Below are 25534 nucleotides of genomic sequence, written 5' to 3'. Positions count from 1 at the left end.
AATATGGGGCTTCACGTTTAGAACGTAACATAAAATGCTTCCTGTTCCGATTGCAGCTTTGAGGTGTGGTCTTTTCCACCGGGCTGGCTGTGGGTTGGGGGGGCATATGGGTAGGTCGCTGGCTTCTGTTGCCGCTTCTGCATTTTGCTGTGCTTTGCTGCAAATAGGCTCATTAAACTCTATCTCAACCCAGAGGGATTTTTTGTGTTATTTTCCTTCCCATGTATCACAGTATCACAGTATCACAGTAACTAAGGTTGGAAGAGACCCCAAGGATCATCAAGTCCAACCTGTTCCAACAGACCTCACAACTAGACCATGGCACCAAGTGCCACATCCAATCTCCCCTTGAACACCTCCAGGGACGGCGACTCCACCACCTCCCTGGGCAGCACATTCCAATGACGAATGACTCGCTCAGTGAAGAACTTTTTCCTCACCTCGAGTCTAAACCTCCCCTGGCACAGCTTGAGACTGTGTCCCCTTGTTCTGGTGCTGGTTGCCTGGGAGAAGAGACCAACCCCCTCCTGTCTACAACCACCTTTCAGGTAGTTGTAGAGGGCAATGAGGTCACCCCTGATCCTTCTCTTCTCCAGGCTAAACAATCCCAGCTCCCTCAGCCTCTCCTCACAGGGCTTGTGCTCAAGGCCTCTCACCAGCCTTGTTGCCCTTCTCTGGACACGTTCAAGTGTCTCGATGTCCTTCTTAAACTGAGGGGCCCAGAACTGGACACAGTACTCAAGGTGTGGCCTAACCAATGCAGAGTACAGGGGCACAATGACCTCCCTGCTCCTGCTGGCCACACTATTCTTAATACAGGCCAGGATGCCATTGGCCCTCTTGGCCACCTGGGCACACTGCTGGCTCATGTTTAGGCGGGTGTCAATCAGCAGACTGTAAGAGCAGACTGTGTTAACCATGGCCACATGATACGTAGGAAGAATACAAGGACTTCCTGTAATCTTCACTCTACCTCTTTGAAAGCATATTTTTTATATATACATATACACACACACACACGTAATAATTTATATACACCTTAAAGAGTATGCACATGCAAGGTAGTAGACAGTCTATACTGACAGATACAAGATCCAGGCGTCTCTGCTCTGCCACCAACATCTACCAGGTCTGCAGAATGTCCCAAACGTCTCTGTTCTACAAAGCGAGGCATCATAAATTAGTATCACTAAAAGCAATAGAAATTACAGATAAGAAAGGTCAAAGAGAATCAAGCTGTCTATCTAAATGACAGTTAAATTCTGTCAATTCTTGTCATGGGGACAGTCATGTTTACCAGAGAAAGTCAAAGAACAGGATTCGAGTGCCCTGTGCAGCTTCTCAAGACACCAGACAAACCTATTATTTGGCACTGCCTTCATAGATGTGCAATTCCATAAAGGAGAAGGACATACAATAAAGTTGTCTTACTTGATATGTTCAAGCTTTGCCTGCAATGCTAGAACTTACATTAATACTTCGTTCTTTATTAGCTTCATAAGAGAAGCTTATGACAGTAAATACAAGTCCCGAAAGTTAAACCAACCAAAATAGTGTTTCTCCCTCCCTGCTTCTTTTTAACACAATCGTGTTTTAAGTACACGTTAAAAAGGAATTTAAGATTTGAATACAATAAATCTGCCCAATACAAATTGCTTCAACTGCAAAGTCTATAGGATATACCATATACACAGCATACTAGGGGATAGCTTTTAAAATGTACAAACCAGCTTCTGAGCTGACATGGGTATTCCAGTTTTGTGTGGTTCTCTCAGGGTAGGCAAACAGGCAGCAGACATATTTCAAGTAATGGTGCACTGGAGAAATTCCCAGGTTTGCCATAGAAGGAATGACCAAACTAAGGATAAGTTTGCCCTTTCTGAGTTCCCTGATAGTGGTATCTAAGCTAGTTAGTTCAAAATACCTCCAGGCACATTACAGTCTGCATTACCAACACACTTGCAACTCAGCCAACTTTTCTGATTACACTTGTATTTTTGAAAGCAAAATATTAATACATCCAACTGATGTGTGACACTTTATCTACATTCTTCTTTTCTCTTGCAAAAATACCAGACTAGTTGAGAAACAACCAGGATTGTAATATATGTTAATTTGTGTAGTGTATTTTGCTTAAATTTATTTTTGCATTATGTAGGCAGCTGGGATAAGTAAAAAAAAAAGCAAACCAAACCAAACCAAACCCACCCAAACCACAAAAAAACCCAAAACAAAACTAAAAAACTACAACAAAACCCAAAACTAAACCAAACTTTAAGCACCTCAGAATAAAGCCAAAGTTTCATGCCATATTCGTGATTTAAATGCTAAAATAGTAGAATTATATATCTTAGCTTTTATATCTCATAATGAAGTCAAATCTATTTGAAAATGTTTGCATTTTTGCTTTGTAAGTGTGCTTCATAACTTGACTGGAACACCTTTAAAAATAGTTGTGGGGTTTCTTTACATGGCATTAGATAAATTTTTTTTGGGGGGAGGGGGGCAGGCGGGGAAGTGACTGGACTGATTGCGTACGCAATCTTATGTAGCTGAAAATATGGCTCACTGGACCTTTTTGTACTCTTTATTATAACTTCATGGGATGGCCTGTCGACATTGAAGCAAGTAGGTGTGCCACAGCTAAGAAAGATTTGAAATTAAGAGTAATGAAATGAAAAGTATATAACAGATTAGCGACAGCAATACATATAAAATGATAATAAACAGGGTTCTGCCAAGCAGATCCTGAATTCCAACATTTCAATGGTTGCTGCAGCCAACCTTGTTCCTGGCCTTGACATGCCTCACCAGTTCTTTGTAACTATGAGGTCCAGCAAGATGTTTCCCCTTGTTGGCTTCTTGAAAACAACAGAATAAATCTATACATTCAGTTGGTTTATATGCAGTAAGAACAAACCTAAATACCCTTCCAGGTGCAGTTCAACAGTATTAAACAAAAATTTAAGTTTGCCATACATTCTTCCAACAATTCTTCATTTTAAACCCACCTTCATATCTATATGCTAGGTTTAGGAAAAGGATCCCTTTTGTGCTTTCATTTAATCTCTTTACAGATAATACACACATTTGAATCACAGTTTCTCCTAGCCAGATGGAAATGACTTGTTAAATATAAAGATGTTTTCTCTTAGGTTTCAGTTGATTGTTTTGGAAACAATCCTCAAAAGAAACAAAATCTCTAATTCAGGAGAAACACTTTTAGTGATAAACAAGGTGAACATTTCACTAGTTTCTGCACAACTGAATATAAGAAACCTATACTGAAACTACAATAGACTATGGGTGTGTACAGTAAAATAAACTATTTACAAATAGGAAAGATATCTCATTATTTCTTTGCGGTTTATACTAGTCCAGATAGTTTGGACAAGAAAGTTTAGCCACCAAAGTGCAGGAGAGATAAATGCCAATAGTTTCTGCATTACTCTTCTGGGAAAGCAATCTTTCCTGAAAATCAGTGTAATAGTGCTGCACACCTATTATTTCCAAAGGAAATTATTTTCAGATACTCAGACTTGTATACAAGTCCATACAAGCACAGAGCAGAGAAAGGGAAACCATTGCACTGATGGGTTTTATTTTACCTGCTTCTACCCATGTGATCATACTGAAACACTTAGCATGATCCTGAAAGGTTCTACCAGTGACCAAGTTCTGAAGTGGTTGATTGTCAGCCTGTATCCATCTTGGCTTGTGGTACTTCCAGGATCTCTTGTACAGCAGCCTGATGTGAATATGCTATTAGAATTCCAATAAGAGAGGGGCTTCAAATTTTCAGATATGGTTGTTAGCAATTTCCTGACTGACTTTTGTCATTTAGAATTGTATATTTAATTTCCAAGCTCCAGTATAAACTATGTTAATAGCTATGCCTATGCTAGCAAATAAACTACTCCAGATCATGGATTCAGCATGGACCCACCATCATCTCTGCTACTGAAACAGCCGCAGTTTTGGCCCATGGTTGTGATGGTTTAACCCAGCCACACCAAACACAGCCTAATCTGTCACAATGGTATTTATTGCTTTCACAGACAATGTTTGGATGACAAAACATGGCACAGATATTTCCTATGATCTGGATGCTGTCACCCTCTTTTGAGGAAGAAAACCAGGAAAGTGTGTGGGAGCAAGATGTACTGTGCCATTTGATATCAAGGCTGAAGAAGCAAATGCCTTCACTCCTCTATTTAGAAGTCAGATGTCCCTTGGCCCAACAATAACTCCTCATGTCAAAAGGTCAAAATCATATGAACCTCATTTTCATAGACAAATAAATCCTCTTAGCTGTGTAATTCAGCATCTAACTCTCACAGATATGGTGTAACAATGCAGATTCCTAACTAATTGTTTCACCCAAGGGTGGCTGTAAGGAACTCTAACATCAGTATCTAGATTAAGACATAACAGTGAAAACAGGGGCAAAAAATGCAAGCCGAACAGAACTAAGAGAAAATAAGACAGCAAAGAAACTTTCCACTTACTAGGCAGTGAGACACTTGAACGTGTCCAAAGAAGGGCAAGGAGGCTGGTGAGAGGTCTTGAGCACAAGCCCTATGAGGAGAGGCTGAGGGAGCTGGGGTTGCTTAGCCTGGAGAAGAGGAGGCTCAGAGGAGACCTTATTGCTGTCTACAATTACCTGAAAGAAGGTTGTAGACAGAGGACACAGACTCTGCTGCACCAGGGGACATTTAGGCTCTAGATGAGGAGAAATTCTTCACAGAAAGAGTTATTGGCCATTGGAATGTGCTGTCCAGGGAGGTAGTGGAGTCACCATCCCTGAAGGTGTTCAAAAAAGGACTGGATGACGCACTTGAAGCCATGGTTTAGTTAGCCATGAGGTGTTGGGTGAAAGGTTGGACTTGATGATCTCTGAGGTCTTTTCCAACCTTGTCGATTCTATGATTCTAAATGTCTCTGAGACAGTGTACAGAAGAGAGACCTTTAGCCAGCCCTTAGGGAGGTGACTATGGGGTCATCAGTCAAAGCAGATTGCCGCAGCTGCATGGGAGTTTGATAGATAACTATGAAGTCAATTCCTGAAAGGCCAGCCAGAAACATTTGTTTTATTCACTGTGTCAGCTGAGCTTTCTTTTAAAACATTGTAATAAGTTTAATAATTTTCATTTTTTTCTCAAATTTATTAGATCAGGAGAATACTTTATAATATAAATGAAGATTACAATGAAGAAAAGTAAAGACTAAATGTCTATCAACAAAAATTATGTTCAAAACTTATGACATGCTGCCAACTTTTTCTATTAACTAAATAACTCACTGGAGTTTTTACTGGTTTCTGAAAGAGCTGATCAAAGAGATCTCCTAAAATTTTCAAAATAAAAAAGGTAAAAAATATTTGGCACATTGTAAAAACAATTGGTTGTGGGAACTCCCACATCAGTGAGTAATCCAAGACAGGAGAGAGACAAATGTACTTTGTTTTCAGTTCCATCAAAGCTATTTTATTTGGGGTGTCAGGTGCCAAAGATAACAAGAAACTGGTTGTAGCTAACTGACTCAAGGGAGCCAAAGGAACAGATGAAATATAACATGTTAGGAAGAGTATGCTAACATTCCCAGAGGAAAAATCACTTCAAGAGATAACTCAAAATGACATGCAAAATGCCATGATCTGTCTTCACAAAGAAACAGGATCTAGATATCCTCATGAATGTAATGTGTTATGCTCTTGCCTTAAATTTACATTAAAATTTATGTGAAGCTCTTCTGTTTGTAACTTATTGGGAATATGCTATTGCCCATAGAGCACATTTGGCTATGTTATAAGGCCAGGAAACCAAAGCACAAAGAACAATTCATGGTTGTGGCTAGCACTTCCTCACCCCCCAGCTATTACTTAAAAAACCCACCAACAACAAATTTTAGCACACACCAGTGCCAAACCCCCCCCGCTGTCACAATACAAGACCTTACAATTTTTTTACTGTTTCCTAGGAGCCTAAATTTCTGTCACAACTCAGAAAAAAATAAATAAATCTCAGGTTTGCCAGTAATGAAAACTCTAGCTCAACTGGTAGTAACCTCTGCCAGTTGCAGAAAACGCTCAGTTTTGAGGGGGTTAGGCTGATTAACTAGTTAAATCTGATAGGGATGAAGAAGGCAGGGGGAAAAAAGTGTGTAGTGAATGTCACTGTCATCATGCATAAAGTGATTCATACCAAACTAAATGACAAGGTAAAAGAACATTTACCTCTAGGCAGTAGGGAGTCCCACAGATTCAAAATGAAAAATAACAGATTCCAGAGGTGTGGTAGGTTGAGAGAGGGCTTAGCTCTCCCTCCTCCACAGAGTAAGAAGCCACAGCTAACTCAGTCGAAGAGCAAAAGCTATATATTTACAAGCATATATGGAAAGCAGGTTATATATAACACAATATATACAGGTATTTACAATATATACACAGAAATACACAGCAAAGACAAATAACACATTGAAAAATCCCTCCCTCAGGGAGGGATCCCCTCTTTGGAACCCCCTCTCTCCCCCCCTTACCTCCCTTTTTCCCCAAAAAGGGGTTAGAGAGAGAGAAAGGCAAGTTACTAAGGAAAAGAGTTGTTAGCAAGCTTCAAAAGCCCATGCAGGATTAGTGTTTGCTTATCTGAAGGCCAAGTCCAGCAGTTCGCAGAAGAAGCAGGCAGGGAGAACAGGCTGAAACACCAAACTCCCCCAACTCCCAAACCGAACTGAACTGAGGAAAAAATTTTCCAACCGCTTCACAATCTAAAGCTGAATTTTTGTTTATCAACCAATGAAATTCGTTTAGAATATCAGAATGTTTTGGTTCTAGTACCAAAAACATTAGCCAGTGTGTTCCAGCAGTGTTTGTTCTTAAAGGCACAGCCTCAAACGACCACAGTCCACCCCTTTCTAAACAATTTCATTGGCTGTTCGTACTGTCCATCCAATCCAGAACAATATTTACAGTTCGTAAGTTAAGTTCATCGTCCATTCCGGCTATACTCAGATGTAGATGATTCAGAAGTCCAAGAAAATCCAAAATCAAGAAAATGGAAAACAGTTTGTCTCTCCGCAGACGAAGCGAAGAAAAAGGGAAACAGGGACTCAGGGACTCTCAGTTGACTCAGGGCTCTCAGGGTTCTCAGGGTTCGTGCACCCTAGATTCCTCAGGGACTCTTTCCTTTGGACGCGCTGTAGCTGTACAACATTCTGAAATTAAACTCTCTCAGCTAAAGTTAAATCTCTTTGTGGAATACACTGAATTTCACCATTCTCTTGCATTACCCAATAAGTGTGACCCGGACCTTCTGCTGAAACCACCCCTCGGACAGGTTTAGCCTCTCCTGAGGGCGAAAATACCCAAACAGTTTTACCTAACAGGTTCTTTTCTCTAACAACAGGAACTCTATCACCTTCTACTTTCTGTAGCAGATCAGAATGTGCAGGTCCAGCTCGGTTCACTGAACCTCTACTGTTCACCAGCCAGGTTGCTTGTGCTAAATGTTTCTCCCAGTTTTTCAAAGATCCACCTCCCATGGCTTTGAGAGTGGTCTTCAACAAACCGTTGTAGCGTTCAATCTTCCCTGCAGCTGGTGCATAGTAAGGAATATGGAAAATCCACTCAATACCGTGCTCTTTTGCCCAGCTCTTTACAAGGTTGTTCTTGAAGTGAGTTCCGTTGTCTGACTCAATCCTCTCTGGAGTTCCGTGTCTCCACAGGATCTGTCTCTCCAGACCGAGAATGGTGTTGCGTGCAGTTGCATGTGGAACTGCGTAAGTTTCCAGCCATCCAGTGTTTGCCTCTACCATAGTAAGCACGTACTGCTTACCAGAACGAGAACGTGGTAGAGTGATGTAGTCAATCTGCCAAGCTTCACCATACCTGTATTTGGACCATCTGTCACCATACCACAAGGGCTTAATTCTCTTTGCCTGCTTAATAGCAGCACAAATGTCACAGTCATGGATGACTTGTGTGATGGCATCCATGGAAATGTCTATGGATCTGTCACGAGCCCATTGGTATGTTGCATCTCTGCCTTGATGTCCTGACGAATCGTGAGCCCACCGAGCTAAGAATATCTCACCTCGGTGTTTCCAGTCGAGATCAAGTTCAGAGTCCTTGTCTACTTGAGAAACTCTTGCAGCTAGATCTGCCTGATGGTTGTGCTGCTGTTCCTCAGTAGCTTTGCTCTTGGGAATGTGAGCATCAATGTGTCTCACTTTCACTGGAATTCTCTCGATTCGATCAGCAATGTCTTGCCACAGTTCAGCTGCCCAGATGGGTTTTCCTTTCCTCTGCCAGCCATTCTTTTTCCAGTTCTTTAGCCAACCCCATAGAGCATTGGCTACCATCCATGAGTCGGTGTAGAGATAAAGCTTTGGCCATCTCTCACGTTCAGCCACGTCGAGAGCTAGCTGGACAGCTTTTACCTCTGCAAACTGACTGGATTCTCCTTCTCCATCCTTCGCCTCTGCAACTCGGCGTGTTGGACTCCACACGGCAGACTTCCACCTTCGCTTGTTCCCGACGAGACAACAGGAACCGTCTGTGAACAAAGCATATTTCTTTTCATCATCAGAAAGGTCATTGTAAGGAGGAGCTTCCTCAGCACGAGTTACTCTCTCCTCTGGAGGTTTAGCACAGTTGGTATCTTCAGGCCAACTTGAGATCACCTCCACCAGACCAGGTCTTTCAAGATTTCCCATTCGAGCTCTCTGTGTTATCAGGGCCATCCACTTAGACCAGGTGGAATCTGTGGCATGATGTGGTGTGGAACCTTTGCCTTTGAACATCCAATTCAAAACTGGCAATCTGGGAGCTAAGAGAAGTTGTGACTCAGTTCCAATTACTTCAGAAGCTGCTTTCACTCCTTCATAGGCAGCTAGAATCTCTTTCTCTGTTGGAGTGTAATTAGCCTCTGAACCTCTGTAACCTCGACTCCAGAAACCAAGAGGTCGTCCACGTGTCTCACCTGGAGCCTTTTGCCACAAGCACCAGGTTGGACCATTGTCACCTGCAGCCGTGTACAAAATGTTCTTAATGTCTGGACCATCTCGGACAGGTCCCAGACCCACTGCTTGAACTACTTCTTGCTTTATCTGGTCAAAGGCTGCTTGCTGTTCAGGTCCCCAGTGGAAACTGTTCCTCTTTCGAGTCACATCATACAGAGGTTTCACAATCTGACTGTATCCAGGAATGTGTAGTCTCCAAAATCCCACTATCCCCAAGAAACGTAGAGTTTCTTGCTTGTTGGTGGGATTTGCCATGGTAGAGACTCTATTTACCACATCCACTGGAATGTGTCGGCGTCCATCCTGCCACTGCACTCCCAGAAACTGGATCTCTGTGGTAGGACCTTTCACTTTGTCTCTCTTGATGGCAAAACCTGCATTCAGGAGAATGTCCATGATTTTGTTACCTTTCTCGAAGACTTCCTCAGCAGTTTTACCCCAGACGATGATATCATCGATGAACTGGATGTGTTCTGGAGCACCACCTTCCTCCAGAGCATCATGGATTACTGCATGACAGATGCTGGAGCTGTGGATCCAGCCCATTGGCAGTCTGTTGAAAGTGTACTGGATTCCTCTCCAGGTGAAAGCAAACTGAGGCCTGCATTCCTCTGCTATGGGAATAGAGAAGAAGGCATTAGCAATGTCTATGGTAGCATACCATTTGGCCTCTTTGGATTCCAGCTCATACTGGAGTTCCATCATGTCTGGTACTGCTGCACTCATAGGCGGAGTTACTTCATTCAGGGCTCGGTAGTCCACTGTCAGACGCCAGTCTCCATTCGGCTTTCGCACAGGCCACACTGGACTGTTGAAAGGTGAATGAGTTTTGCTGATGACTTTCTGACTCTCCAACTGACGAATCAGATTCTGAATGGGCAACAAAGAGTCACGGTTGGTTCTGTATTGTCTGTGATGCACAGTCCGAGAAGCAACCGGCAACTTAATGTCCTGAATCTTGTGTTGTCCCACAACTGCAGATTCATCAGAAAGCTCAGGTCTAGCAGACAGCTTCAGTTTTTGTCCATCAATTTCTACAGAAGCTACTCCAAAAGCCCATTTGTAACCTTTAGGGTCTTTGAAACGCCCTTCTCTCAGAAAATCAATTCCCAAAATACAAGGTGCATCAGGTCCGGTCACAACTGTATGCTTTTTCCATTGTTTACCAGTTAAGCTTATATTAACCTCCACTTTACTTAACTCTTGAGATCCACCAGTGACTCCCAGAATAGTTATGGACTCTGATCCCTGATAATTTGATGGCAATATGGTGCACTGAGCTCCTGTGTCAACCAAGGCCCTGTACTTCTGAAAGTGTGAAGTGCCAGGCCACTGGATGTACACATCCCAATAGATTCTGTTATCTGTATTACCCCTCTCCTCCCCCTGGCGGGAGGCAGGGCACCCCTAGTTATGGGGAACATGTCCACAGGTGCAACGAGCACACTGTGCAGTGTTAGAACTGGAGCCACTGTTGGAGCTACTAGAGTTGTCCTGGGGAACTGTAGAAGTAACAGCTACCCTTCTGGTATTGCTACCTCGGGTTCTGCCACTTTGCAGTTCTCTCAGTCTCCTGAAAAGATTAGAAGTTGGTTGACCATCCCACCTGTTCATGTTCTCACCAAACTGATCACGCAGGGTAATCCAAATAGTCCTACGTGACTGCCTTGGTGGTCTGTTTTGGTTTGATCTGTTTTGGAATGACCTCCTTGGAGGATGTCTATTCCTCACAGATGAAACCTGTACCCACCTGGAGGAAGAATTGGAATCATCTCTTTGTGCCAATTGGGAGATGGTGTTTTTAAATTCATCCTTCAGCTCTTTCATGCAATTCTCCAGTTTTCCAGACAGAGTTTCAATGGCTGAAACCAAAGAAACACGTGTCATGCTATCATCCAATTGTCTCAATTGATCAGTGAATTGGCCAACCGTAAGAGGAGCTCCACCATAATTTCTTGCTACAATTCTGCTTGCCAGAATGTTTGCATAATTGGAAGGAGCAAGCTTGATGAGCTTTTTAGTAAGACCATTTCCTACAGGAACATCATCAGGATTCAGAGATTCATGTTCACCATAGAGTACCTCTCTAACAGCAAATTCTCTCAGACGCTTGATTCCCTCATCTATGGTAGTCCAGGGCTTAGGATTCCATGGAAGATCATCTCGGGAAGGGTATCTCATGAGAACCGCCATCAGAAGGCGTATCCACAGATTAACCTTACCGAGAGCCTTGCCTAGATGTCTATCTATTCCATTATCCTTTGAGAGAGTTCCTAGCTGGGCTGCTGACTTGTCTCCAACCATTAGAGCTGGAGCACCTGTATCATAGCATCTACCAAGCCAAGCGAGAACTGGCTCCTTATCTGCTCTGAGATAGTCTTTTCTTACATTTCTAAGCTCCTCCCGGGGTGAAGAGCAGTCGGTTATGTCATCTTGTTCTTGCTCCTCTGCCTCCTGTTCCTCAACTTGTGGTCCCAACAACCTCTCAAAGATCCCTTTAAGCTGAGAAGCACCACCACTAGCTGCTGTCCTACCAAGAGATGCATCTCGATCCTCTGATGATCTCAATAAGTCAGCTATATTTTTAAGACAGATTTTCTCTTCCTCCCCAGCAGAAGAACCTTGCTGTGCATCCCCGTCAGCTCCTGAATCAGCTTTAGTCTTACCCTTCCTTGTTGTTAAAACTGCTACTTGCTTTACTGGAGCTGTGTTTGGGTTTCCAGCTGCCTTATTATCAGAAGCTGATAAGCTTTGAGACAGATTAGTTGCTTTGGAGGACGCTTCCGCTCCTGCCATGGAAGAAGGAGGAAATGACTTTGCCTCGTTAATGGTGGCTGCTGGGGACACAGGAGCCGCCATGTTTGGGGCTACTGTAGCCCCTGGCTGCTTGCCAGAATCATCACCATTGCTATTCAGAGCTGCCTTGCCGATTGACTTTTTAGCTTTATCTTTAACTGACACAGATTCTCCATTATCATCCTCACTGGATGTTCCTGAAACAGAGCTAGGGTGGCGTTTTCGTCTCTTAACCCTCCGTTTTATAACAAAACATGCCTTGGACACTTTTTTCTCCCGGTACAGTGCTACCAACAAATACACATTAATTATCATCAGCAGCAGGACTACACACATCAAGAAAATCAGCTTTGAATCCCAGCCATCACTTAAAATTACCCTTTCACCGAGCGGAATCTTAAACTCTTTTATCTCAATAGGGAGTGTGCTAGATGTAACATTCCTGTACTTTTTAACATAAAAGAATTCCAGGCACTGATCATACAGAAGCCGAATCTTGTACTTAAACCACAAATATAATTTTTGCATTATATATTTACCTATCTTATCGATAATCATACCCAGGCAATACTTGTAGATCAATACACCAAAGACCGAGAAGAACAGACGCTCAAAAAGCCAAAACACCTTCATGTTTGCTCATTCGACTTAAGCAAGCAATAAATCAAACTAATTTGTCAGCAAACCCCGAGTTGGGCAGCCAATAAATGTGGTAGGTTGAGAGAGGGCTTAGCTCTCCCTCCTCCACAGAGTAAGAAGCCACAGCTAACTCAGTCGAAGAGCAAAAGCTATATATTTACAAGCATATATGGAAAGCAGGTTATATATAACACAATATATACAGGTATTTACAATATATACACAGAAATACACAGCAAAGACAAATAACACATTGAAAAATCCCTCCCTCAGGGAGGGATCCCCTCTTTGGAACCCCCTCTCTCCCCCCCTTACCTCCCTTTTTCCCCAAAAAGGGGTTAGAGAGAGAGAAAGGCAAGTTACTAAGGAAAAGAGTTGTTAGCAAGCTTCAAAAGCCCATGCAGGATTAGTGTTTGCTTATCTGAAGGCCAAGTCCAGCAGTTCGCAGAAGAAGCAGGCAGGGAGAACAGGCTGAAACACCAAACTCCCCCAACTCCCAAACCGAACTGAACTGAGGAAAAAATTTTCCAACCGCTTCACAATCTAAAGCTGAATTTTTGTTTATCAACCAATGAAATTCGTTTAGAATATCAGAATGTTTTGGTTCTAGTACCAAAAACATTAGCCAGTGTGTTCCAGCAGTGTTTGTTCTTAAAGGCACAGCCTCAAACGACCACAAGAGGGAAACCAGGAAATCCAATACCCCGTGTACACAGCACATTCTGAACAATGCCATCAAACACAGCAAGAAACATTGTAAAAAGCTGTCTTATTTAAACACCAGCATATTCATACTTGATTTAACCTGTCCTCTGTTGAAAAGCAAAATGTCTACATTTAGCCTGTATCTGAGACTAAACCAAAGCAGTTGCTCTACCACCCCATGACCCTTCCTCAGCAGAGAACGGAAATCAAGAAAAGGAGAGATCTGAGGTCTGAAATGAAAATGGATTTGTTGAAACAGCAAGACTAATACCAATATGAAGTTTCACTCAGCCCAGCAAAGGGACAGTGATCACAATAAACAAAAAGGCAGCCTCAGAAGAAGGAAGAGGAGCAGGACCAGAATGCTCCCCTGCAGGAACTGAAGGAAGAAGCCCTTCCTCAGCAAACTTACCCTCTTACACCACATGTGTTCATTCTGGTCTGGGATATACCTGTAGCCAACTCAAGTCATCCACCCTGGCTGACTTCAAACTACTAATGGCCTGCAGCCCATAGCTGACTTGGATTCTGTCCCAGCAAAAACAGGACAAATGGTTATTCCTAATTTAAGTTATCTTTTGACCCATCATCAGGTCTGACAGTTAACCGAAACAGAATTGTAAACTTGTACCGATGTAGAAACAAGTGCCACCACATTCCTTGCTCAGATAAATGGATGCTGCTCTTTCAGCTCTCTTACACACCATTCAGAATTAGATTCACTGTCCACTGAATCCCAGAAATGTGTAAAAATCTTTCAGTAGAGTTTCATTAGTAACTGTAAAGATTTTGGAAAAGCCTAAAAAATTTTAGATTTCTTGTGTTTGTATTGTCCAGTTAAAAATCTACATCCTGCTTCCCATCACAGCATAGAAATAAGCCCTGGAAATTTAAGTACTTTCTAGAAATTTCAGACATTGAAGAATAATATACTTCTAAACTTTTAAAATGATCCATCTGCTTTAACAGATCAGTTTATATGTTTGCACATAAGGTAGTGCCCACAGAGTCATCATGATCACTGAAATGCAGATTCTGGCTGTGGTAATTCTACAAAAGGAAATAGCAAAAATAATGATGAAGTTTGGAAATATAGCACATTCTTTAAATCAGGGTGCTTCTCCTGTGCCAGATATAAAATGGAGGGATGGAAAAAAGCTATGAAAGGAAATTGTTCAGTACTTCTAGGTAACAAATTTGGTAGAGGTTTGAATTGCCTACCTAGAAAGTTATCTTTTGACAACTTGGGCTCCTGACTTCAGTTTCTCAAGAAGCACCTAAGCCAGGTAACAAAGAAACTATGCAAATAATTGACTCACTGTTCAAAGCCCACAGACTATATGCACAATCTGACTTGATATTAACTTATTCTGAATTATACATTGTTGACAGGACTGCTTTATAGTTGCTTAGAAAAGGCATTGTTATAAAATGTAAATACAGCAAGTTTTGCATAAAAAGTAATGCCATGTAGTTAAATAAACACTTTACATAAGGAAATCAAACTTTCAGTATTAAATTTCTGAAAAATCAGAGTCACTCTGGAAGTGTTCATTAATTTTCATGTTCTGGTCAATGACTGGTTATACATTCATAAAAGATACTCATAAACCACTTCAGCTTTTTTTCCCTTCAGTAGAATCATCTGCACTAGGAACCCTCATAATATAGGTCCCTCTGTTATTCAAAACATAAGTATCTTTTCTTAATATACAGTTTTTAATTAGCTATGTAGTTATTAATTTTACCTGGTTTATTGTATGTTCAGCTAATCATGGACACAAATAAGAAAGAGCAAATGTTATAAAGCTATTACACTACCAAAACCCATGAAAGGCTGTATTTGAGAGAGATGACGTGGAATTACGACTTTTTTATGTAAGCACAATGACTCATTCTCTTGCCTATTACTATTTACCTTTTTTCTCTTGACTTTTTAGAAAACTGTTCAAAGCAGAGATTCTGGAGTTTTGCTTTCAGCAAGTTTTATCAGGGACTTTTTTGCTGTATTTCACTTCAGCACTGTGGTGGAGACTGAAGAGTTTCATGCAGTTACGTAACTGCTTGGCAGCACATCATTTCAGCCAGCTCTAATCTGTTTTTCTGCTTGTCATCATCCAATACTCTGGGTTTTCTCTAGTTTATGGTATCATAGGTGTTACAGGGCTTTTTGTCTCCTATGTCACAGTAGGAGAGATTGTAGGCTTCATATCACAACTCCCAGGTTAATCTAAAGAACAAAATGTATCTACCTCTTCATACCATCATTTCTATTTACTCAATAGACAAAGTATTGTACACATATAAAATGAGTTCTGCTGATAGCTCATACGATACTTGCCTAAAACAGAACAGAGTATTTGAGCATAATCCCAGTGTACAAAGATGGAAGTGTTTCAGTCAAAAAGGCTAATCAACTTAATTCAGTTTGGTTTAGAAGACTTGCAGATTCAACCATATGACGGCAGACAGCCAGGAATGTGAAACAGCAATAGACTTAATTGTGTGCAGAGACATAAAGACACAGGCCTTTTCTTCACTGATTAAAAATACTAGTTGCAGAGCTTTAAAAATACAAGCTCTTAAAGAAGATGGCATGTGTCCTTGTATACAATTCAGATACCAACTTCCTCTTCTATTCTCATAGGTTTCCTGAGAAAATATCCTGTCTCCATAAAATATTGACAATGACACTGCACTCATGCAAGATGTCTATTATAAAAAAGCGTATCACACCTTATTCTTCAGTATAAACCTAAGCTAAAAAACACAATGGGCAAGCTCTCCATAATTTACCCCACTCCTGGCATTTATTGTTAACATGATTTTCTGTTCATGCATGATATTATTATTCTTTATAATTTCTCTGGTAATTCATTAATCTATGCTGCAATAACAATTATTAAAATAGACGCAGAAATAACTAGATCAATGCAGAACTGACAACTGTAGGCTTTTGCCACATGTGATTGTTGCAGTTTGGGCTGGGTGCCCCCTGATGTGTTCACTTCCTGTGTCCAGAAGTCCAGCCCAGAGGGATGGACACAGGAAATTGTGTGTATTTCCTACCATAATTCTTTGCACCACTGTAAGATCCAGTGCGGGGTCTAGCACTCTCTCTTTTCTTCCTCCTCCGCCAGCCGGTAACTGGGGGAGATGTCTGCTGGCGTTGGGCCTGGCTAGGCCCAAGGCCACGGGGGGATGGGCACTCTCAGGCCTGGCCAGCTGAGACTAGCCCAGCAGAGGGAGGGGGAAGAAGGAGCCCTGAGGGTCTTGGGTGTACCCTCAGATGGGAATGGGATGCCTCTGGGTTTGCTTTGGGATCTTTCTTTGTCACTGCGCTTTGGGGTTTCTGTAACATTCACTGCTTTCTATTTAAACTTTCATCACTTTTGCAATCCGTTTGTCCTGAGTGTTTTATTCCTGCCCGTGGTGGGGAGAGGGGGCTGCCTCGAACCCAGCACAGTGATTCTGAAGAGTCATGATTGTAGAATTCCTCTCTACACCTATGGAGCAGATAACAAAACAGTAGGTCATATTGTGCTAAAAACCTTTAACAGTACCAGCATTTATCACCTTCTGTTTTTTCTGACTATATGAAGAGGGGAGTTTTTTTCCATAGATTCTATCATAATGATACTGCTGGCAGCTTATCACAACTCTTTATTGCCTGCTTCCTAGCTTTGTAATGCAGCAGTGATGCCTTGGAGGTATGAGACCTCCGTTAGCATAGCCAGTAGCTGCCACTCCACAAAACTAAATATATTCTTTCATACTGTATTTTATTTCTCTCTCCAATAAATTAATCTTCTTAAAAGAAGAAACACAATCAAATTTAAAAAGCTGAAAATTTAATAGAAGCCAAGAGAAAACATCCTTGGAGGGGTTTCAAAGAGGCAGAAATGTGGTGCTGAGGGCTGTGGTTTAGCACCAGCCTTAGCAGAATTAGAGAATGGTTGGACTCAATGATCTTAAAGGTCTTTACTAACTAAAATGATCCCATGAATCCTATGAAAAGTAAGTATTAAAACAAGGCAACAGAAAAAATACAAATCCCTCTACACTATCTCAAAGAAAGAAATTACTTTATTCTCTCCAGAAAGTGATTATTCATGAAATTGTGTTTTTAATAAAACTATTAGTGTTCTGCCAGGGAAGACTTGAATTTATGACAGTTAATTTCTAAAAGGATATAAGGATAATTTAAAAGGATAAAAGAAATTTTTAAAGGCAGCAAGTTGGTTTAGGCTGCCATACAGTCTAGGACATTAGTCATAGAAGAGATGTTTTAGTATTGAAAATTATTTTGTTGGCAGTTTATCTTCAGCTAAAGCAATTCATGGAAGCAGCATTGTACAAGAGCAGCAAAGTAGCTTGAAATCTGTAAGCTACAGGAATATTAGAATAGCTATAGAACTGTACATCAGTGATACAAAGTTGTGACATAAAGTGAATAGAGCGATTAATTTACTGCTCAATTAAATAGAATGCAACTGACAATTCACTGCTCCCCACTCTTTTCAATGATTAGAATTTCCCTTTTAGCTGGCTGGAGAAAGCTCCAGACACTGCCCAATACATTTTGCTCATAGCAAAAAAAAACAAAACCAAACCCCATAATTTTTTATCTCATTCTATCTTTAGATAAAAATTGAGGGATTTAATTAAATGCAAATATCATTAAAACATCAGTATCTGGAGATCATTGCATCAAAATTCTTTAACATCCAAGTTATCCTTAAAACAATATCCACTCCTTGTATGAGTATATGGACATGGTTTATTACTGTCTTTCAATTTTGTCCTTCACTTCACAGGGATTTTTGATGGAGATCCCTGATCATTTTCTCATCTTAGTTCTATTTCTGAACTAATAATTTCACTCAACCAGAAATATTAGAGTGTACAGTAATTATAAAGACCCCACAACAATTAACCCAATGAATATAAGATTACAATCTTTGGTTTAGAAAGGTGTATGTAAGCTTTAAAGACCTACTCAAATCTGTATTAGCAGGGAATAAAGCACCTTCACCAATTCACTGCATAAATTTAAACTAGACAGAATCACAGAGCTGTCAGGGTTGGGAGGGACCTTAAGGATCATCTAGTTCCAACCCCCTGCCATGAGCAGGAACACCCCTCCACTAGATCAGGTTGCCCAGAGCCACATCCAGCCTGACCTTAAAGACATCCAGGCATGGGGCTTCCACCACCTCCCTGGACAACCTGTTCCAGTGTCTCACCATCCTTATGGTGAAGAACTTCTTCCTAATGTCTAATCTAAATCTACCCTCCTCTAGCTTGGATCCATTCCCCCTAGTCCTATCACTACCTGACACCCTAAAAAGTCCTTCACCATCTTTCTTGTCGGCCCCCTTCAGATACTGGAAGGCCACAATATGGTCTCCTCAGAGCCAAGCCTTCTCCAGACTGAACAACCACAGCTCTCTCAGCCTGTCCTCATAGCCTGTGGAATGACAGCCTATGGAAGATAATTGTGTGGATTAATGTAGTTACCTACAATTGATGGCTATAGTTAACTTAATTTCTAGAATAAAAAAAAAGGTTTTTAAAAAAGGTGAAAATACTACACTGTATCCTGAATTCTTCAAAAGTTCAGTTCATCTTGCCCCAAAACTTACAAATACTCCTATTTTGCAATTAATACTTACAAGTAATAAGTTACCACTAAAGACAGTCTAAGAGTAAATGGCATTTGCAATTATCTCTGCACATGAAAGAATTCCTGAAAATGTACAAAGACACAACCAATTTTTGTGTAGATGCATCAATATGTGTGCCCAGGTGGCCAAGAAGGCCAATGGCATCCTGGCCTGTATCAGAAACAGTGTGGCACTTGTTCTGCTGGCATATCTGAGGTATTGCTGGGATGTAGGGACTGCTCTGTTTAAATACTGTAGGTGAGGGACAGCTGTTCTCACAGATTGATGCAAAAGCCTGTTGAGTTTCTCTGCATTTTTAACTGATGTATGTATTTTTAAATCATGTTCAACAACAAACTGTGACTATATATTCCAATGTCTGATGCCTTAATATGGATATTTAAGAAACAAATATTTATAGCAGCTCATGCCCCAGTAAAGACTTAGAATTTAAAAGCAGCACAACAATCCAGAAGAGCAAAAAGAGCAGCCACCAGAACTTCATGAAATAAATGGCATTTTCCCCTGTTTTTTGAGACTGAAAGCAAAAGCTGATTAGGTGAGCTTTTTATGGGGATTAAGTTCTCTAATATGGAACTCCTTTAATAAAACAGTTCCCAAAGCACATTAGCATACATGAATCTCAGATTCTGCATCACCCTAGCTGTTCCAAAGCCAAGGCTGTAAAGGTTTACTGGCTTTGCATGGGAACCTGCACAGCATTTGCTTAAGACACACATTTGGAATTTCTGTGGTTGAAAACCTGGGATGGCTTCATTGCTACTCTGCTGTCTCTGAGGTTACTACAAAGTCACAACAGCAGTCCTGCATGTGAACTTTCTGTGAGTAAAGTCAAGGCTTAGCAGAAGCTACAGATAGTCTTCCATGCACTTATGATAAGAACCACAGCAACCTGAAGTTCATTCTGTAGCAAATAAATGCTGTATAAATGCAAGCATGACCCTATCAACAGAATTATTATTATAATAGATAAATTTAAACTAAATACTAAAGTAAAAATTAGATATCTGATCTCTGAGCTTTTGATTTTCTTACCTCTGCCATCAATTTACTCAGTCCAAAATTACCTTTACTACAGTCAGCAACATATGACAGCAACAGATTTTCTTTTCTCCCAGCTGCAGAAAGACAAGAAAACGCTCCCCCACGTTCCAGTATGCATCCTGTCTCCTGCAAGGTTCGCTCTACAAACCAGGCCTCTGTTCAGTCTCACAGCCTCAGCCCAGTAAATCTCCTCACCACTGGTACATCCGCATTTTTAATCTCAATCTGTCAGCAGAGCAGAACACACAACCCAGCATACTTACTGCAATATTCTGATAAATCCGACATTGCTATTACATTTTAAGCAGTCTTACATAAATAACATGCTTGGCATCCACACATAACAGGAAGGCTTTCCAGGTACCATGCCCAGGCAGTAAACACTACAGAGAGATCCGAGGAAGGGAGCAGTCTCTCATGCATTCTGCCTTACAAGTGACTTGCTTGATGACAACTGGGATGCAAAATATACCTTTGCAAATCCACAATACTACAACACATCAGAAAACACAAGAAGCTGGGGTATATAAAAAGTGCAGGTGAAGCCTTCAATATGCTGTCAAAGGCATTCCCTCAGTAAGTTTTGACATATTCAGCAAAAGAGTTCAAGAGCGCATGAATTCTTGGAACTACAAAAACATGTAGATGCAACAACTTTATTACCACATCACTGGAAAGATTTCTCAAAGTGAGTTATAAATTCACTCTGTAAAAACAAACCCCATTGTATTTTAAACTATAATGAGAAGTAGCTCAACTATTGGTTTGTTGTTTTGTCCCCCCCACCATGTGGCTTTTGTATGCATAAATCACAGAGAGAGAAAAAAGGAGTCATCTAAGTGCTTTCTAATGCATGATATGGAATAAAATCTTCTCTTCTTTTGAAAGTGCTCAGTTACTGTCAAAACTAATTACCTAGTTGTGGAAGTGGCTATACTAAATGTAAACCCTACACTTGCATCAGTTCTGTTGAAGGCAGTGATGCTGCATGAATTGCAAGCCCCTCATTAATGCATGAACTGACAGCCACTGCAATGAGCTGTTGCAGAAGCCCACTTCTATATAGTACAGCTTCTGAAACCTAATCCTGCAAAGCACAAATGACTGAACTCAGTGAAAATCAGTTATACGTGTCATGATCTCTCTACACAACACTTTTCTCCATTAAAACAATGCAATAGCTACTCTTTCACATAGTTATTATGCATTAGCTGTGGTGCGTCAGCTAGGTCCTATTTAAAGAACAATCAAAGGTGGGGCTCCTGTGCAAGACACTCTGTGATTGCTCTGTTGTCTGTAACACAGACCTTAGAGTAAGTAAACTGTAGGGCTCCCAGGTCAGGGAAAGGAGGAATGTTCTGATCCTCACCACTGCTGAGCTGATAGGCTGTGTTTCATGCTCTTTTATTATAAACTTCATAATTAACATGTCTTTTTAGTTGCCAAACAAGATGTATCAGTAGTGTTCAGGGACTACAACTAACACTATTACTTTTAACCATGTGTTGATCCTCTTTTAGAATGTCAGTACATGTTGATACTAGTATTAACTATTCCACAACTAAATAACAAGCAAGGAGGACTGTATCATGCAAGTGGAAGTAATAAAATCATCAGAGAATACTTTCAGTCAGAAAGAGAGCTCTGGAGGTCACCCAATCCAACCCCTCCACAAAGCAGGGTTCGTTTCAGAGTTAAATGGTGTAGTTCAGGAGCTCTTTTCATCATAAGGTTAAAAGGAAGGACTTGGAAGCACCTTTTATAGTGGCAAGGCACAGAAAACAGAACACTGTGGCTTACTCTGAACATACACGTTATTAGCCAAATGCAGTATGTAAAGTTCCTTACACAAACAGAATCTGGGAAAAAATGGCATTTCTCCATTAATGCAACAGTGTCTGGTCTGCTTTAGCCCAAATAACATTATGTTCAACTGCATTATCTTGACACAAAGCAAAAGACATCACTATTAGTCTTGTGAAAACACATTAAACATATACCTTTAAACATCTGACCTTTTCATCAAGGACAAACATCCATTTTCATTAATAAACAGATCAGGGTAATACACAAGTTCTCCACCCCTCTGATGAGCACGGGAGATTGACAATTATTTTAGTTTCCACAAAACAGTTTTTCCTGAAAGTTTTCAACACAGAATGAGCTAAGGGCTATTCTTGGCAGCAGATATTCCTGCTTGAAGGCCTTCCAGTCTTAATGGTTTTGCAGTATTTTCCAAAATCTGCAACTTTCCAATTTTAAAACCATGTTTCAAATCTCTTTAGCAGTTACAACCTGCTGAAAAATTGGGTAAGTGCATTCATCCCATTCTCCTCAACCGGATGACAGCTGTGCATTGTAAGATTATAAGAACTTGTACCCCTGCATTTATTAGCCACGACAGTGATGACCACAAAAGGAACTACCTAGTTAAAAATACTTACAGTGGTGAGCTATTACAGCAAAACAGACTGCAAATGTATCAAAGCAAAGGAGGCAACCATTACCATGTGCAAAAAAAAACATTTAGGAGTATTTTGGAGATGTTCTGCTTCCTTAAACCACATGTGACAGCAATGTTTCTTTACCACTGAAAGTTGAAATTAACCGGTTTTTGGGTCCTGCTCATGCTGGACCCAGATGTTTCATTCCGTGTTGAAACTACAGTTGTCCTACAGAATTCTGATCTTCTTGTAGATCAGAACCCAAGTTCATCTTTCCAAACCATTAGCTGGATATATGGCCAGTCCCTCAAAACACCTGTGAACTTCAGCAGGTGGTTGCTAGTTGTTCTTAAAGAGCAGAACAGACACATGCAGTGTCAAACAACAAATACCAGGTACTCAGATTCTTTATATTCCCATTGTACATTTTAAATGTGACACTGCTAAAAGCAGTCTCCTAATACGAGATGTCTGGAAATAAAGGCCACAGAAGCGTACCATTTGGTTTGACACAAGAGGTGATGTCAAGTATAATAATTTTTCCTCAGCAGGTGAATACTAAAAAAAAAAAAAAAAAAAAGGTAAAGAAACTGCAAAAAAAGATAAAAAGGAAAAGAGAGAGAACCAAAGCATCACTGTCCAACCAAAACCCAGTGCATGTATGCAGATATGTCATTACAGAATCATTAAGGTTGAAAAAGGCCCTTAGGATCAAGTCCAACCACAAGCCAACTACCCTGACCATAAAACTACATCCTGAAGTGCTACATCTACACAATTATTGAACAGCTCCAGGGATGGTGACTCCACCACCTCCCTGGGAAGCCTGTTCCAATGCCTCACCACTCTCCCAGTAAAGTTTTTCCTAATGCCCAGTCCAAACTAACTGGCACAACTTAAACCCATTTCCTCTCATCGCTAGTTACTCGGGAAAAGAGACCAACACCAGCCTCGCCACAATCTCCTTTCAGGAAGCTGTGTATTAATGAATTATATTTCTAGTATTTAATGAGAATTCAAACATAAGCTCAGAAATACACAACTCTGTATAGGGATTACATTCCATATCACAGTATCAGTCAGGGTTGGAAGGGACCACAAGGATCATCTAGTTCCAACCGCCCTGCCATGGACCCATAGAGCATCAAAATTTGTGTCCACACAACACAAAATTTTAATTTCATGATACTGCAGATGCATCTAAACTACATAATTCCTCTCTGAAGTATCTCAGCAGCCAAGTATCTATTTAATAAACACCTTTTTAAAACTCCTAATATCTTTGAAAGAAGAATAAACTTTTATTCATATCTAACATACTTCATGAGATGCTACTCTGTAAAGCATCATAAAGGGGAGGAGAAGACCACTACAAGGACACACAGCAGCCAAAAGCTCCCACTAGAAGTAGATGGTTTGCTGTAGACAAGCTTCAGAAGGATTACACAATTACATGATTTTGCTATTGAGTGTCAAAATTGAGTTTAGCAGAAGTTTCCACAGTATTACTGCACCATGAGTCACCTGGGACTATTTTGGTTTCACAGCATCAAGGGAATGCTTCATTCATGCTGAATTTGGTGAATAGGGAGGGTAGCAGGTAGCTGTGCCTGGAGGAGTGTCATTATCAGGCAACATCCTTTATAAAGATGTTCTAGGTTCACATTTCTGTCACCAAGTAGTAGAGACAGCATTTCTATTTTACTGATGTAAATTTCTGTATTTTGGACATTTCTTTTTAAATCCTACCTTGAACTCCATAACCAAATTTTTATTGCATTACTTTGTGAGCTGCAGTGCAATTAATATTTCTGTATGACAACATCATCAATTAAACCGACTGCTTTGGCAGAATTTGAGAGAAAGATAAAAACCTGATCCTATCTTGAGCAAGACCTGTGCTTCTGTAGCCATCTTGCACTAGCATGTTTGGAAGGGTGGTTTTTCTGGATGGAGTACAAACAGCTAAACTTGGTTTTGATTGAAATATTCCAGACAACATATTAAAAAAATCCTAGTTTGGCCTATATGCCAGGTTTACAGCACTCTTGTGCTGGGTTTTGCTGAGTATAAAGGAGAACTACACACACCTGTAAAACCTCAGTGAGCTGGGGTCCCAGCTCTGGAAAGATCAATGAGCTGGATCCACAATTTTGCAGCACCGAGGTATTTCCAGTGTATTTCCACACTGAAACAAAACGCTTTGCTTTTGGTGCAGTGCAAGAGAAAAACTTACCTTCTGTCATTATTGCAACATTTTGAAGCTTTGCTACAAGAAAAATAATAAGAACAGTATCTAGAAATCCATCTTTCACCCAGACTGATGGTGACGAATCTGAGCTGCTTTAAAATGACAGGTACAAACTGAGCTGTAGAAAGCAAGAAGGGGGTATTCTGCTAACGCTACATTCGCCTCCTCCCTTTCCTTTAAACCCCACCCCACCCCACCACCAGAAAAGTCAGCCCCCTTACCTGATAATATCATCGTTGTGCCCGAGGAAGAATTTCTGGCTGTGCTCTCTGGTGTTGTAAACCACGCCGACTCCAGCCACGAAGTAAACCACCTCTTTGCCTGCCGTGTAGTACAGGTTGTTGCGGCACTGGTGACCCCTGTACCCGTAAACCCACTCCAGACGGAGCTGGCATCTAGGAGCTGTCCGATCCGCCATGATAACCAATCCCCTCTCCCCACAAGCACACACAAAACCTAGCGCTGCCCCTCCTTCCCTTAACTCCTTCCCCCTTCAGGGTTTTCCCCTTTAAAACGTTAAGCGGTCCCTGCCCAGTTGCTGAAGCTTCAGGTGGCACTTTCGAGCGACGATCTTAAGTAAAAAACGCATTCGTGGATCAGGTCTGCTGCCGCCGCGCTACCACCATAATCTGCTGCAGCTGCTGCTGCCGCTGCCGCTGCCGCTCAGGACGAGCAGCCGCCGTTTCCCCGCTGCTGCGCGACCCGGACAACTTCTTGGCGGAGACGGGAGTGCACAAAAATACACCTACATAAGCAATAGACAGGGCCTTTCCTTTCCGAAGGCAAAGTAATTTCTGCACGTCACCACCACCTGCCAAAGGCTCCGTTTTGCGTCTCCTGTATTGCACCTTCTTGGCTTCCTGCACGAAGCTTCCTGGGTGCTCTTTTCAATATAGCTATCTTTGGGCCGTAACTGAAAAATACAAAGTAACAAAACCCGGGGTTTGAAT

At 41.2% G+C, this 25534-nt stretch overlaps 1 protein-coding gene across 2 annotated transcripts in view; it reads right to left on the bottom strand.

Annotated features, from left to right (window-relative positions):
- The window catches only part of EML6 (EMAP like 6), a 123022-nt gene extending 97879 nt beyond the window's left edge, over positions 1 to 25143 (bottom strand). For both annotated transcript variants that reach the window (XM_054180038.1, XM_009902062.2), the window contains exon 1: positions 24806 to 25143. In XM_054180038.1, the coding sequence (XP_054036013.1) occupies positions 24806 to 25002 (197 nt within the window). In that variant the 5' untranslated portion in view covers positions 25003 to 25143. The remainder of the gene's footprint in view (positions 1 to 24805) is intronic.
- Between the last annotated feature and the right edge of the window lie 391 nt (positions 25144 to 25534).

This window comes from Dryobates pubescens, chromosome 3 (assembly GCF_014839835.1).
Source record: "Dryobates pubescens isolate bDryPub1 chromosome 3, bDryPub1.pri, whole genome shotgun sequence".
NCBI classification, from domain to species: domain Eukaryota; kingdom Metazoa; phylum Chordata; class Aves; order Piciformes; family Picidae; genus Dryobates; species Dryobates pubescens.
The sequence above is the reverse complement of the archived record's forward strand: the minus strand, read 5'-3'. Positions and strand labels throughout refer to the sequence as shown.